At 33.1% G+C, this 16,148-nt stretch overlaps 1 protein-coding gene across 1 annotated transcript; it reads right to left on the bottom strand.

Moving 5' to 3' along the window:
• LOC119673038 (elongation factor-like GTPase 1) lies at window positions 1–13,173 on the bottom strand. Its single transcript, XM_038084251.1, has 2 exons — window positions 12,994–13,173; window positions 1–239 (listed from the first exon to the last, which is right to left on the bottom strand). Exons 1-2 carry the CDS (start codon window positions 13,171–13,173, stop codon window positions 51–53), a joined length of 369 nt encoding a protein of 122 aa, XP_037940179.1. The 3' UTR covers window positions 1–50.
• Window positions 13,174–16,148: the final 2,975 nt, after the last annotated feature.

Raw genomic sequence — 16,148 nt, 5'->3', positions numbered from 1 at the left:
ATATCTCTACTTATATAGTATAATAGTATAATACTATATAGGACACTGTTTTATTTTTTCTTTGACAGAGTGCGTTGTTTTTCGGCATGTTCCACAACCTTTTCATCTACGTATAATCCTTTGCGATGTCTAACGCTGTCCATATAAACCTTAGCACGATTCGCTGAATCCGCCTTTTCACCAAAGTGCGTTATTTCCTCTTCTGTGGTGGGTACCCAAAATGGATCAATGTCGATTACCTAAAATTAATAGAGGAGAAAAGAAAATAAAATTAACTATATTTATATATAATTATGAAATATATGTTTAGATATTGTTAATCATGTATTGTTAGAAGTTACACCTACTAACATTAGTGCAAGTGCCAAGCATATTAGTGCTGGTACTGGTACTGGTACATTGCAGTGTGAAAAATAATTGACATTCCTGGAAATCATTTAAAAAATCCAATAAACACGCCGAACGGCAGGTTGAGTACTTGAACGTTGATCTGCACAGACACAAAGGGCACAAAAGCATAAGACAATAAACCTTTCAAGGATATGTCGAGTGCCTAACAATGAGAAACACTTAGGTCCTTCTTTTCAAATTTGTTTTTGGCGTTGTAAATTCGAAATTCATTGATCGCACCTTCTGCGTGCAAAACTAGACAAACGAACAGGATTTATAGTATTAAGTACCGCAATGGCAAAGTAAAAAAAACACGGAACAAAGGATTTCTACAATAAACTCAAGTGTCCTTTCAATGAATTTACGTGATTTTTATGATTCTAAGGGTACGTTTCAATGATGTACGTAAAAATTGGTAACTAACTGCACATGCAGTGGCGTTATGGGTTTTCAGCGGAATTTTAGAAAGGACTTCTTCATTGTTGAAAACTGAAATTGTTGGTGATGTAAACGAAAAGGTGTTGTCAATTTGCAAAATGCAACAATGAACAAAAAAGCAACCATGACAAACAAAAATCTACTTTTAATGAACTTGCAATGGCTGTTAGTCCTTTAAGTGTGAATGTATGCCTACTCATTTGGTGATAAGACATGCCAGGATTCACGCACAATTCAACGGAGTGAAACATTTGTGATTGATGAAGTTTGAAGTTTTTGTTGTCATTGTGTGAGCATAACGAAATGCTCATGCTCTTTGTGCAGGCTCTAAGGACCTCTTCAGAAAGCAGCAGGATATCAAAATGAAGTGTTCAATGGAAAAATTCTTTGTCACTTCACGTGAATGAAAAGTAGATTGATTAAGGCAACAATCACACGAATGTGGAGAAGAAAAAACATCACATTTAAATTTCGAAAGAAATATTTGAGCTGCTGCGCAATTTCTGCGAATGTTGCTTGCTGCTAGTTGCTGCAACCCATGGATGTATGGAGAGATATTGCCGACAGTTGGCCTGGCCAAGTCTGGCTTGGCTTAGCTTGGCTGAGTTAGGCCACATCAAGCCAGCAACCAACCAGACCAGCTGCCGGCAAGATCATTATCTTTTCGTTTTTTTTTTTGTTTTTGTTTTTTTGGTTACTTGTTTAGCAACGCATAAAACTAAAATCAGTGTCATAAAAACCCAAAACAATAAATTAAGCAAAAAAAAAAACAAATATAACAAAAAACTTAAAAAGCAATAAAAGTACAAAAAAAAAAATAAATGAAATAAAATGAGCAAAATGGAAACCCTTTAGTTTGGTATTAACTGCGCAAACAGAGCTGATTTTCATTAAAATAAAAAAAAAATAAAATCCCCAAAAAATGAAGAAATTCAAACCAACGTACCTGCGCATAAGAGGGTTCAGACAAGAGCTACGACTTTGGGCAAGGAAACTAAGTGGTACACTTTTACACCTTTGAGGAACAACGCAGAAGCGTCAATAGCAATCAACAACAACAACATCAACAACAATTTAAAAGAGTCCTTTTCACTAATTTTTATATTTTAATTTATTTATTTTTTTTTTGTTCTTTGGTCTTATATTTTGTTTATTGTTGCCACAAAATCACGTTTTGAATATGAAAAATATTTTCGTTGCCAGATAATGAACAGCAGGCAAAGCAACCAAATATAACCACGTTCCAAATTGCAATCCGAAGTAAAAATCCAAAAAGAAGCAAAAACCACACCAGATAAACAATCAAAACAGCACCAGAAAGAACGACTCAAATATGAACAACAAAATATTGAAAAATTACAATAAAAAATACAACAAAAACAACAAAATAATAATAATAATGAAACTAAAACCAAAACCAAAATAAACGACGTGACATAAACAGATTAAGAAACGTCGTCGTGTAGCCGCGGCTACCGAAATACGCGTTCAGATTATTATCACGGCTTACAGGAGCGTACGAGTGCAGCACCACTCATATCCAGAGGCAAACATACCTACAAATTGAACAAAAGTAGAAGCACATGTTGAAATGAGAAAGGCAAACATACAAATCAGTACACGTGACGATACTGGGTGCAGTGCAGTAATTCACCAAGGTAGGAACGCACTCAGCACTCAATCACTCGTAAAGGATACATAAGATATGTTACAATGATAGATGTGAAAGCATTTTGGAAAGAGTGTACGAACTGCATTCACTTTTCTAGTGCGGTAACCTTTAAGCAGTGTTTAAACGGATGGCTATAATTGGTTCAGTTCCATTACCGGCAAGTTCTCCCAGAAACTTAATATAACATGTGTATACATTGGATAACTAAAGAATATCTACAAAACTTAAGAAGAAACTATAATTTCAATAGTTAAAAGAAACCGCTATGATTTTCTTGCTGGATCTTCATATCACAGTGTCACCTAACTTGAGTACAGCGGTATCACTAAAATAAATAACATTAAGAATGTCACTTTCATGCATACTACCATCAAATATACCATACACCTCTCAAACATAATCCGCTTAATAGTATAACTGAGGTCCTTAACTATAACCAACCCTAACATATTCTCTCCATCTCTATGCCCTCTCTATATAGCCGGTAATTAGTAGCTTAGGTTAGGTTAGGTTAGTGAATGACAACAAAAGTGAAACCAGTCCTCCACCTTTGCAAGCGACGCAGGATCTATGCACTCTTCCCAAACTTTATAGAATGAGTGAAAAGAAAACATAGTAAAGTGGACTTTAATTTGATATAGATATTGAAGATATTGAACAGGTGTATCTTAGAATATCGTCACCGATTCCAGCTAGCATATTGTTCTTATTATCAAATTGTCAACACATAACTGAGAGTGTATAATACATGATATTTCATTGTAGCCACTTTAAAGACGAACAAGAATTACTAGTGGAGAGTACCGTCTCCTAGCAGCATTACATATAAAACATGTTCAAGTACTTTTAAATAGAATGCAATAAAAACGTTCGTAACTTAAATCACGCGGCGCCTGTCTTGACTAACTGGACAAAGTTATATCACCGTGACCAAACTTAAATCAAAATTTCTCTCTTTCTCTACATTCTTAATCATTTAATTTGTATTCAAAACAACAATTTCAAATTAGACGTAACCACGTCTGTTTGTATAACATGACCCTTTTATTACTAGATCCTTTTGAAGAGATTTTCAATCATCGATTCGTGTTCGATCAAAAAACAAATATCTTTTAAACTTAGGCACACAAAAAATGTACAAAAAGTGAACTAAACGTAGGTAATTAACAAATGTGAAATGACTCTCCGCATAACATGCCATGTAATCTTAACTAAATAGAGCATAAACTTAGGTTAGGTTATACCGACGATCTCAAGAGAATCCACTTAAGCCTATAGGCCCATTGTACTAGCTATCGTATTATTAAAAACCCAAGTGTTAAAATCATCTAGAACCTTTGGCAAAGCTTATGATGGTATGCAAAGGGACATCCTGAAATTAGCCAAGTTTCTCAAAAAAGAAAGCCCATAAAGTGTTAAGGCGGTGCCGCGCATGTACCGGACAGAAGCAGAGCAAATCATCGTCCTCACCACAACTGCGGCAGATATAGTTGAAAGAAAGATTTATACTCCTATTATGGTTACCTAAAATACAATGACTTGTAAGTAAACATACTGCAGGATTGATATCTCTCTATGAGAGAGTTTGATTTTCTTCTATTGGTGTGTGGTCAAATTGGACATAGATGCCTGCATATCGTAGAGTCTTCCCATCATTTATTAAAAAGTTCATCACAAAAAGAACTCAGTACCAGTTTGCATAATGTCAACGATGTGCCCAAATTGTTTAGGTGTTCTGAGCCAAAAGTAACACATAGTGATAGTGATATAGACATATGATTGTCTATAAAAAATGCCCCTTAGATATTTAGAAGCTCATGAAAGAAAAGCTTTAAAAAAATATATTAAAATACTGTATTAAATATTTTATTTAATTTACGTTTACTTTCGGAACCACAAAATGTATGACCCTATATATTTGATGGACTCTAAACATTGTTATAGATTTCATACAGTGCAGCTATCTGTAATTTTGGTCATATGTTAGTATGTTATGTGTACTTTATCTAAATCCTTCTTCAATTTATATGCCAATTTTTCAGTACAAAAATGAAAACAAACAAACAAAGCACCCATTCTCCGGCCGATAACAAAAATTAAAGAAAAAAAATTTTCTTTACGTTTTTTCCTTCATAATTTGTGAAAAGGTTTGCGCGTACATTGGAATACGGAGCACAGGTGATCAAATAATCTGATAAGTAAAGAACAAGTTCATGAGATTATTTTGTTCTTTTATTTGCTTGTTTGCTACCGTTTTCCGTCGTTATAGGCTGCGCTCGCACTGCAATCCACATCAGTCGAATGCAGAGCATAAACACCTCGCACACAGATCCACAAACAAATATCGCAGTGTATGTATGTAAATGCCAACGGATGGATGGCCATAATACCCCATAAACACAATAAGAACAATACGAAAAAAAGTAACACCAAAAGATCTTAAAAACACGTTGGACTTAAACAACAATAACAGCAGCAACAGCAACAACAACAACAACAAAAGCATGGATACAATTATTACGCGATAGCAGCGTGTGGAGATGACGATGGGGCTGAAGATGATGAAGACGAAGACGACGCATGGCATGGCATGGCAAGGCATGGCTTTAGCGCTGCAACAGCAGCTCAATAGCAGCGTAAATAACCAAGTAACACCAGTAGCACCACATACATAACCACAATCATTGTAGTGAATTGAGTCAAATACACCGCACCGTCGCACCGCCGCACCATCGCTCTACCACTCTATCACTCTATCATAACAACGCTGCATCGCATCGCATCGCATCGCTACCAGCATCTTCTTTCTATACGAAATGGTGGCAATAGCGCGCGTTTGGCTTATCATCGTAACTTGGCAAAGAGTGCCATGAACGCGGCAGTGCACAGTAGTCAAAAAATAAGACAAAAGACAATAAAACAAAAAAAACAACAAAGACAAAAACAAATAACAAATAAGAGTAGTAATATAGTAGCTGCAAGAACAACAACAACAACAACAAAGACAACATAATGTACTAAACAGAGAAGTGAAAAAAACAAAAAAATCTAAATAAAAAACCAAAGTAAAAAGGAGGATAAGAGGTCGTCAAGCATAAATAGGCTTTACGGACAAACTGCATATGATGAGGTTGATTGCTGTTGCTGACGTTGTTCTTGCGGTTAATGCTGGCAATAATATAAAACCGATTTTTTTATTTTAATGCCAAGGTGACCACAGTGAGAAAATGTGAAGTCCCTATCTACAGAACAGAACCGAATAGAAAAACACTTAGTAGAGTTTTGAGACAGAAGAAAGTCTTATGAGAGTTCAAGGGTTTTTAAATTATAAGAAATAACAGTATGTCTTTATTCTCATTGTTCACTTCAATATAAATTAAATATTCTATAAAAATACAGAAAACATTAGCTCACATTCAAAATCGATCTCGAACTCTTACAGTTAGCCAACTTAATATATTTGTAAGAAGAATGCTGAAAAGATTTTTAAGTCTAATATTAGAAATATGTATATCTGAGGTCAATTATTGCTTAGTCTGATAAAGTGATAAACAATAATCCAGTCAAGGCGAAGAGAGGGGTTAAGAAGAAACCTCGCAATTAACAGAGAGTAAAAGTACTCAAGTGCACTATTTCAACTAGCCTCATCAGAATAATAATAATATATTTTATATTTATACGACATAACAACAAATTCGAAAACCTGTGTCTAAATTTGCTATCCCAGCAAAAGTTGTACAGCAATGTAAGATAACCCTGAGCAACATAAGCAATTAAGTTAAAATTGGGAGTAACATCTATGAGTCGGTGATACCAAAAGAGGTTTCAGACAGGTTGACTCCTTTTGGTGTGATTTCTTAAATATGTTGTTGAAAATTACAATCCAACTAGTCGACTTGAATCGTATTGGCCTGAACACCTACGCCTTTAGAATTTTTTTAGAAAAAAAAATCAAAAATTTTGGTAATAGAAAACAAAAATTGCCTCTTTCCAACAACTATTTGTTCGGGCTAAGTAGACAATTAAGAAATGAAGCCCTCACCGACAAACATAAATCACGCTTTACATGTCATGTGCTGTGTGGTGTTTGGACAATAACCAACAGTGATGAGAAGGCGTTAAGAGCATTCAAAATAAATACTTTTCGAAAGATCTAGGGCTCGTTAAGCGTTAGTAACAAGTATTAAATTAGATGAAAGAAAAAGCTGTGCAAGCTATAAGGTGGTCTTTATATAGTTAATCGCATAAAAACTCTATAGCTTCGCTGATTTGATGATGTGGAACCAATGAATGAAAATTTTACGACTAGAAAGATTTTTGGCTCACTGTTCTCTTTTGGAAAACACGATAGAGGGTGCTCGCATCTTCGTTGGAAATATCAGGTAACAAACGATATGCAGCTACTCGGTATTACCAACTGGCGACAACAAGCAGCTGACCGGGGTGACTGGCGAAGGCTACTGGACACGATCACGAACGAGTCACGTCTACAATGGCCAAGTAAGTAATAAAACCTGATTGAATGTGAAAATGATATTAAGTTTGTGATGGCACATACACTGGTTTATACGTAACTAAGTAATTAGGTCATATATGCCGCATGCGAATCGGGAAAACAAGAAAATTATGTTGAAAGTATGCATTATTTATGAGAAGCTACAAGATTAAAAGAGAATTTGAGCTAGTTGTAATAACATAAATGGACAATGTGAAAAATAACCTGAGAAGTAGAGGTGTGGGTTTCCACTGTCAAATAATTACTTATTTTGGTTTCTAGAAGAACATACGCCTTATAAAGATTTGTGGCATAATGAATAATAATAACATTAGTCTAGCAAAATGACTAAATCTACCAAGTATGCAGAGATAAAAATATTATAGATCAAAATATGGTCACTTAATAAGCACCAACCAACATCAATTCTATTACTTCTTTTAGACTCCTCTAAAATGCTCCTCCTAGACTCCTCTGTGAGGGAATTTTTTAAAGCAATTCTTTTGTATCCGAGCCTTTCGTTTTCTGGAATCTGGTCACCTTTGGATTAATTTAAATTGAAATATGAGAAGTGAGCAAACACATTATTTTTAATAAAGAAGCACACCAAAGTTGATGATGATGGTTTCAAAAAAATTAAAAAAAAAACAACTGAGTAAAACTCTTTAGTTACGTTCTTCGCCTTGATTACCTTAAAATGGCAAGGATTTTTGTGGCTGCGGCAATTGTGGAACTGATACTACCTTCGTCTGACATTGCAACTGCTGCTTTAGAGTTGATTAAAAATGTGGAAAAAAATATATTATCTAGAAACCGAATCATCAACATTTGGCATTTTTATGATATACCAACAGTCAGATAGACTGTTGGTATATCAGACTGACACAAGATCACTTTGTTGCCTGGTAATTTAAGCTTAGATTGTAAATTAAAAATCCAGAAAAAAAATTTATGAAAAAAACTATTTTAAGGCTTTAAAAAATGTATATTCTTAAAAAAATTGTATAAAGGTTTTTTGTTATGAAATCAAAATAAATCTGAAAGAAGAGATTGAAGTAATGAGGAAAAAAGTAAAAAATTAAAATTCAATGAAGCTATAAAATGACAGTCAGACAGAGACATAGACGAACGATTATCAGACTAACGACATCAAAAACAACAACAATGAAAGCATGACCATATGTCAACTCCTCTTCAAACTGCACTTCTGAAGCACGTGACAACTCCACCTACGCACCTAACCACTTAGCCAGCAGAATTGGTTACAATGTTTCATATTAGAGTACGGTTTTAAAATTTGTATACATATGTCTACCTTATGTATGTAACATATATATATATATATATGTAATTATGTAAGAAAATACGATATTAGTAACCAGACATAACTGTTTTAATTGTTAACATGACAGGCTTATTGTCAGTTGCAATGTGACTTTTTTAAGACTAATTATGTTGACACATAAACAGCGAGTGGAGTTGGAAGAGGAAAGCATAAAACTTGATGGTTATTACACGATCGATCAATCGACATATACATAAAAGGATGTGATTACTCAGGTTTTAATGTCGAAAATATTTTTTATAATGTTAAAACATTCATGTTCTTATCTTGTTTGTATTAGATTTCACAGTCCATAATATTCTTGAAATACTATAGTTTTTTAGTTATTATTTATATCTAGTTTATTACAGTTATTATTCTTATATCTACTGTGTTGTTGTAATTTTATATAAAATTTGGTGCCTGTGTCTAACACTGAAACAGAAATCACCTGAATCAGCAATTCCACTTAATGCATATAACTTTTGCGGTATATACAAATTTCCAAAATCACGGGAATAGTGATGGCATTTCCAAACCAACTAATTCAGACTGAAATAAGTTCTTGTTAAGTCTATCCCCTTTGCAAAGGGGGAAATAAGATACTTAAGTCTTATTTAAAAACGGTTACTTAATATTAGTCAGACTTTCATACCTTTTAGATCTGTTCTTTGTTAGTTTTAATGGAAGTAGTTGTTAAGCCTTCTACATCAAATACTTTTAGTGCTCCCTTAAATTGGTCGTTCCACCTGAGACACGTTCTACCTCTACACATTCATTCTAAAACTACCACTTCATGACGCTGGATGAATCGTCATCCATTCTAACGACTTAACCAAACGATCAAAACCGCTGTTAATTCCCTGAACTATATAAATGTCGTGATAAAGCTCGTACAGCAAGTGATTCATTCAGATACGGTAGTTATCGCCAACTTGTAGAGGACCAAAGATCTTACGAAGAATTTTTTTCTTGAAAATTTCTACTGCTGCTTCAGTAAGAAAAAGTAAGATTATGAGCAATGAATATGATGTTCCACATTCTTCTTCCATTTAATTAGAAGCCAAGAAGCATTATTACAAATAAATAAGACTATATGTATATGTTGTTATAAGAATCAATAAGGATGGAAATGCTTTTAGTTAATTTAAAAAAAATATAAAACTGTAGCAATATATCAAACTCAATATATCAAGCTTAAATTATTCTATACCAAAAAAAGCAGTTATATTTCATAGAAGTGAAACTTGGAATAGTAGTACCGCAATCCAATACCAAATTTCGAGTTTCGTAAGCCAATTATGTACATTAAAATACATAGAATCAATAAAATACTTAAAAGCCAATAAAACAGATAAAAGCGGAGCAAAGGAATATTTTATATTTAGAAGGAATAAGGCATTAGGTGCTTTTATTCAATTTATAAATACAGCAGTGATATATTAAAATCTATAAAATTACGCCTTTTCTGTATCAAAGGAAAAACAGTAATATTTCACAAAAATGAGACATGGAATAGCACCAATGTAATCCAATTCAAACTTCAGACCGTTATAAGGCAATGTAACAAAAAATCTGTTAGGTGATCACACAATATATCCAATATCGATATGTGGGGTCATAAGAATACACAAGAGCAAAGTTTTAGATCACCCGATACGACAGCCTTGTCTTGGAAAAGAACAGTGGAACACAAGGGCGCAAATTACTCGTGGAATGACATTGTTATATTTTCCAATAATAAACTTCGATTTGAATTGATAATAGCCTCTATTAAGGGCGTAAACATCACATGCATATAAGTGGTTGAAATAAATAAACTAAGAAAGACCAGTACGGGGTTACCTAAATATCGATGATAATAAAGAAAAAAAAAGATAATAAAAAGCTTTTGAAAGGTTTAAACTAATTAGAAAACAACTGTTAATTTGATGTAGTAGATCTAAATTCAGTATCTTATTACATCAGTCAATCTGAGAAACAAATCTAGAAAAGCAATCGTTTAATGTCTCATAGAGCTGTTATAATCGTTGGGTTAGTGTTCTTTTCCTATCTTTTTAAAATTTTCATTGCCAAGTATTTTGTGAATTTTTTTTTAATAATAAATATTTTTGCTACTGTTATTCTTTAGCAGGTATCTTAAGTACACAAAACATAATAAACACTAATTTATAGTTTCAAACTATTTGCAGAGATAATCTTTCCCACTAAATCTCTGCAATAGATTCGATTTTATTATTATATGAAATTATTTTTAAATGGAAAAGATAAAATGAAATATTGGCTAGAAGTCATGCAAATAAATTTAGTTAATAAACTAGTTTTAGCTAAATTTTCCTGTCTTTGCTGTCCGCACTACTTTTCACTCTTCCAACTCTTTCCATATGTTTCTTCCATGAATTAATAATTTTTTTTAGAAATAGTAAATTGCCGGAAGTGATTATACAAAAAGTTGTTGTAATTTATCTATCATTATCGATTGTTACCATCGATATTTAATTAATCACAGCTGTCATTGTTAATAACTTGTAATAATTCCACTAAATCAAGTTTTTGTTTTTGTTTACAATGAATGGGTAAAGCCACAACAAATAGTAGTTTAACCGATATAGTGTGCAAATCTTATATTTTTGGAGTGAAAAACTTGAAGAAAGCAAAACAAAATGGGATAAAAGTGTTTTATCTACTTAGCTTAATATTGAAAAAAAACTAAATTCTTGATTGAAATTAAAGATTTCTTTAGTACGAATCTTTTTATCACTGTGGATTTTCTTCTTAGTTGATATGGTTATTGATTTTTAAGCAATTTAATGGTTTTATTTTATAAAATGGAGAATATAGGGTTCCGATTTATAGGGATATTTTCAGTCATTGCAAGGGAGACGAGCTGGCTAACCGGAATATACGCAAATTTGCACATATTGTATTCTGAACTCCCCATAACAGATGGGGAAAACTTAACAAAATGTAGGCATCTATGTTATATGCAAGTTGATGGCGTTCTTTAAAGAAAAAATCCTATACACCCATTGAGATAATGGTTCTCTCGTAGCTTTGCTAATAGGTCACACCCAATTAGGTAATCATGCTAGAAAATTATATCTTCCTTTTAATCATTCATTTCACAATTGTGAAGAAGATACTTAAAGTACCTCACATTACTTTGTTGCTGCCCGACGCCTGCTCGGCGCCGATTATATTTTTTAGCAGCCATCTTTTTTCAGGTAACTGCCTATTAGAGTTTCCTCGAAAGGACCGAATAAATCTATTCATATATTTATTCTATTTATAGGTTGTTCTGATCATCAGAGTGTTGTTCTTGCGGGGGAAATTGATTCCCCCTTTTAATAACTTCTGTTGTAGTTGTAAAGAGAGCAATAAAGGTGTCTCATTTTTGCTTTGCTATAGCCTAGTGTATGCACGACTCCAAATAGTAACTATTTTAGGGGCGTCCATTCAAGGACCTTTTTCTAAAAAACATTTTAAGTAATTCCAAAGGTTCAACGTGTTCTCTGAGTTGCTTAAATGATAACACAATAGGACTAAATGGATTCTTAGGATCGCAGGTAGAACCTACTTTAACCTAATTTTATTAACTTTGTTTCTCATTTAAAATCAAACTGTTTTTCTTGAAAGGTTTGGAAGGTTAATTAATTGAATTTTTGGTAAACCACACAGATGTATTGAGGTGATGGTAAACTACCCATCATTAGTAGTCTTTTTAAAAATATTCCAAATTTCTTTTTTATTTATCTTCTAATTTAGAATATATAAAGGAACTATTTCCGCTTCAGCTAAAATACTATAAATGTCAAATTCCAAAGCTTCATGTCCTACCTAGGAGGAAGGAATCACAAACATATATGATGCTGAAGATTATGAACTATGAATAGGGATGAATTGAGACAAGAGCTCCATTCCATAAAGGCCTGTATAAGATTGACTCTATAACGATGATTATAAGATGACGAAAAGAAGATTATAAAGGTCTTTTTGCTAGATTTAAACTGTATGACTATTAAACGCTTGCGCCATTATACAAAATCCACACATATAAATAATTTTAAAAATATTGTTTCAATCTTAAGGGGAAAAAAATTGATTTACATTCGAATACAGAAAGGTTAGTCGATTACTTATAACCAAATTATCTTAAGCAACAAAGTTTCTTAGTAAAACCACAAAATCTTGACGCGTCTTGGCGGCGCGTCGTATTATAACGCGTCAGTGTTTTTACTAAGCTAGTCGAGGCAACTGTTCTCATTATAATTGCTACAGCAACTGTTGTTGTTGTTGTTGTTGTTATTGTCGTTGTTGCAGCAACATAAAAGATTTTTTTAACTAATAAATCCGACGAAGTAACCCATACGTTATAATATTGTTCGAATTTTATTATTATTCTTATTTTTGTTGTTGTTGCTGCTGTTGTTGTTGTTTTTATAATTGACTACTCTGAAGTTATAATTTCTTACAGTAGTCCATCTATCTTATTTCTCATTAGTGTAGATAAATTTGTTACTTCAACTAAGCGTTTATTACACAAATTCGTCCTATTTGATTCAACGATTAATGTTGGTACGTGACAAAAACTATTGTCAGCATGTAAGTAAGTATGTATTTTATTTCTGTTCTTATTTTTATTGCATTAACCGAAGTAGAACTTAGCACACTTACCTCCCAATGGCTAAATATTAGCTGTGGACATGCCAAACCAGATGTCTGCTTGCGTATCTCCTGAGCAAAGTTGAACGATTCGATAACAGGTAGTATGGCCATCACTGAAAAATTTCCACTTCCTTGGGTTAAGTCGCCAGATAGAATTTTGCCATGTCTGCGTCCAATGACGGCATACATTTTTCCTGTGAAAAAAGTAACACATAAAATATGTAATTATGTTGGTAAAGAGACAGGATTTAATACGTAATAATTTATTAGAGACTGATAGAATATTATACAAAGTATGTACAGAGAGTACAGTGAAAGGATACGTACATCTTATCTTATCTTATCTGATTTAATTTAAATCCAACCAACCAAACAAAAAACAAAACAATATTAAAAAATTCATACAACGCAAATACTCATATCTGAAATGAATTCAAGTATTTTAAATACCCGCAACAATATTTATAGAAGAAACTGGAAACCATACATAACTTAACAGAAATATATGCTCCAAAGAAAACAAACAATTTTTATGGTTATAAGATATTTTGGCGCGAAACTCAACGTCATTGTAAATATTTACGATTTTGTATAAGAGGCAGCGAGTGGCTCAACGCAAAGATGAAAGCCTGCCACTTCAAGCAATGCAAACCCAAGCAAACCCAAGCAAACCCAAGTAAACCCAAGCAAGGCAGAGCATATTAATTTATTTATTTCGCTTTGCTTTATTTTTGGCATGCGCGCAAATATGCAGATTTAACAGATAAAATATAGTACAGATACGCGCACTTGCCCGGCTACAGAAATAACAGCAATTATAAGACAAATAAACACGTACGACTACGAGTACGAGTACGGGTACTAGTAAGAATACGAGTACGGCTAGGATAAAAAGTTCGCTTGAAATAAAATGACGGATGGAGCATGCCCGACATAAGACCAGCGCGCACAACAACAAACAATGCGGGAAAAAAAGGTTCAAACACTATAAGATGTAAGAGTACGTATGGAGGCAACAGGTAAATTAACGTTTAAGCCAAATAGGAACGACATGGTTAAAAACAAAAACGTATGCCAAACAGCAGAGCAACAAAAACTGAAAAAAAAACAAGTAAACACGACAACAGGAATTAGTTTCCGGTCGTAGTAAAAATGACAAAACTCAAAGGGCAAAAAATTAAAATGAAAGAAAAAAATCAGAAAAAAACCGGGTAAACCAAGTAAACCAATGGCCAAGCAAAAATATACAAAACCAGCTAGGAAAAGAAGTTGAAACAACAACAGCAACAACGCCAGCAACAGCACCAACAACGCCAACAACAACAACACAGTAGACCAAAGGAAATGCTTAACAACAAATGAATATGAGTGGACAGACATATGGACGGACGGACACTTTAAAGCACGAGTTCAGCACTAGCTCAAACAACAACAAACTTAACAGCCAGCAACTGCAAAACAAAACACAGCACAACACAGCGCAAGAAAAAAATATACAAAATCTGTGGAGAACGGTCAATGATGAAAAAAATATCTGTAAGATTCTGCTTAAAATTATGTTCCAACAAAGACACTACGACAACAACAATCCAAAGAAATTGAGGAAGAAGACTGACCATTAGTAACTGAAAATTTAAAACGCACATACGCTTATATATTGGACATGAGATATATGTAAGCACACAGTGGGTAACGGTGGTAAAGAAACTGCTTAAAAATAAAAAGGTATGAACGCTTGGAGATTAGATTTATTTATACAGGGTGATTAGATGGGTGCTGCATATTTAAACGTTAGTGGGCAGTTTTTTTTACAGATTTCCAACAAAAATAACTTTTATGGAAATGGAAATGTCTAACTGACCTTATAACAGCTGAGACTGAGCGAGTGATGGACACACATGAAATGCACAGGATGATTTCATTGAATCATAAACATCTTCGAAATGATATAACTTTACAGCTTCTGCAGCTGAAGTATATACAATAGCAGGCATTATCATTTATTTCCAGTGCACTAAAATCTGTTAGAATATTATTTTGAATTTTTGTACCAGTGAAATTAGTCGTCCTTCTTTTTGCTATTTTCGTGGAACTTCCAGCCATAGTTTGTGTTAAAAGTTGCCACATCGTGAATACCAAAATTATTTTCTTGCTTAAATTTTTTTTTTATTAGTTCGATAAAATTCAACCCCGATTTAAAGAAGACTCAGAAAATCTGTAGTGCAGTTAAAACCAAAACTAAAGAAAATACTGTGAGTTTAAAAACGCCAAAACAAATATTTTTCTTTTTTTTTCTATGGTATTTTTAAAAATATTAATATATTTTATAAAAAGGTTTTTCGAACAGTAGTGAGCTACAGCAACAAAAATTCATTTTATATTATTTTATTTATTTGTTTTTTCGAGTATTGCCAAATACCCATCATCAGTGGTCTTGGAAATAGTTCTTATATATAGTAACTCATAAATAATTTTTTTAGACTGCAAGTACCAGGCACCGTAATCGTGTCCTGCAAAATTTGAAGCTCAGAGTCAGCGCACCTTAACCAACCGACCCAAAGCCGTACTTAACTTTTATGTTCGCACATTTTTCTGAAGTTTTGCTACTTTGCTGTGGAAGTTTTATAACATATTTTTTTATATATTTTTATTATATATTATTTTATTATATTTATATATATTTTTTTTAATATATTTTGTATTAATTTTGTTATCAAAGCTGTAATATTTAATATACTATAACGTTGGAAAAGAAATTTTAAACAATATCCTACATTGTGACTTTTTTTACATTTTTTTAAGAGACTTTACCAACAGACTTGTTCTTTTTTAGCCACACTTCGAAAGAATCAAATACACTTTTTATTACAGTACGTGAACTGTTAACAGTTTCTAAAAATTCATTGCGCTGTTATTGCAGTTGCCCACTGTGTCTACACTTTACGCGCAATAACTTTAATAAAAACAAAAACAAGCCAACAGCAGTAACATTTGTTGTATTTTTACTCTTAACAGAACTAATGAAGCACAAAGAAGGTACAGCAACAACACTGCAAAACATCTTAAGAATCAATGCACTAAGCCAACTAAAGCAGCGTACACAAGCGCAAACATTTTCACACTAATACACACCACTACTATAATGAAGGGACGCTGCTGCGGTC

This window comes from Teleopsis dalmanni, chromosome 1 (assembly GCF_002237135.1).
Source record: "Teleopsis dalmanni isolate 2A chromosome 1, ASM223713v2, whole genome shotgun sequence".
NCBI classification, from domain to species: domain Eukaryota; kingdom Metazoa; phylum Arthropoda; class Insecta; order Diptera; family Diopsidae; genus Teleopsis; species Teleopsis dalmanni.
The sequence above is the reverse complement of the archived record's forward strand: the minus strand, read 5'-3'. Positions and strand labels throughout refer to the sequence as shown.

Excerpts from the sequence above, each read along its gene's own strand:
- LOC119673038 (XM_038084251.1), bottom strand. The coding sequence starts at position 13,173 with ATGTATGCCGTCATTGGACGCAGACATGGCAAAATTCTATCTGGCGAC. Across the intron at positions 240-12,993 it reads TAATATTTAGCCATTGGGAG|GTAATCGACATTGATCCATT; the intron begins GTAAGTGTGCTA and ends TATTAATTTTAG.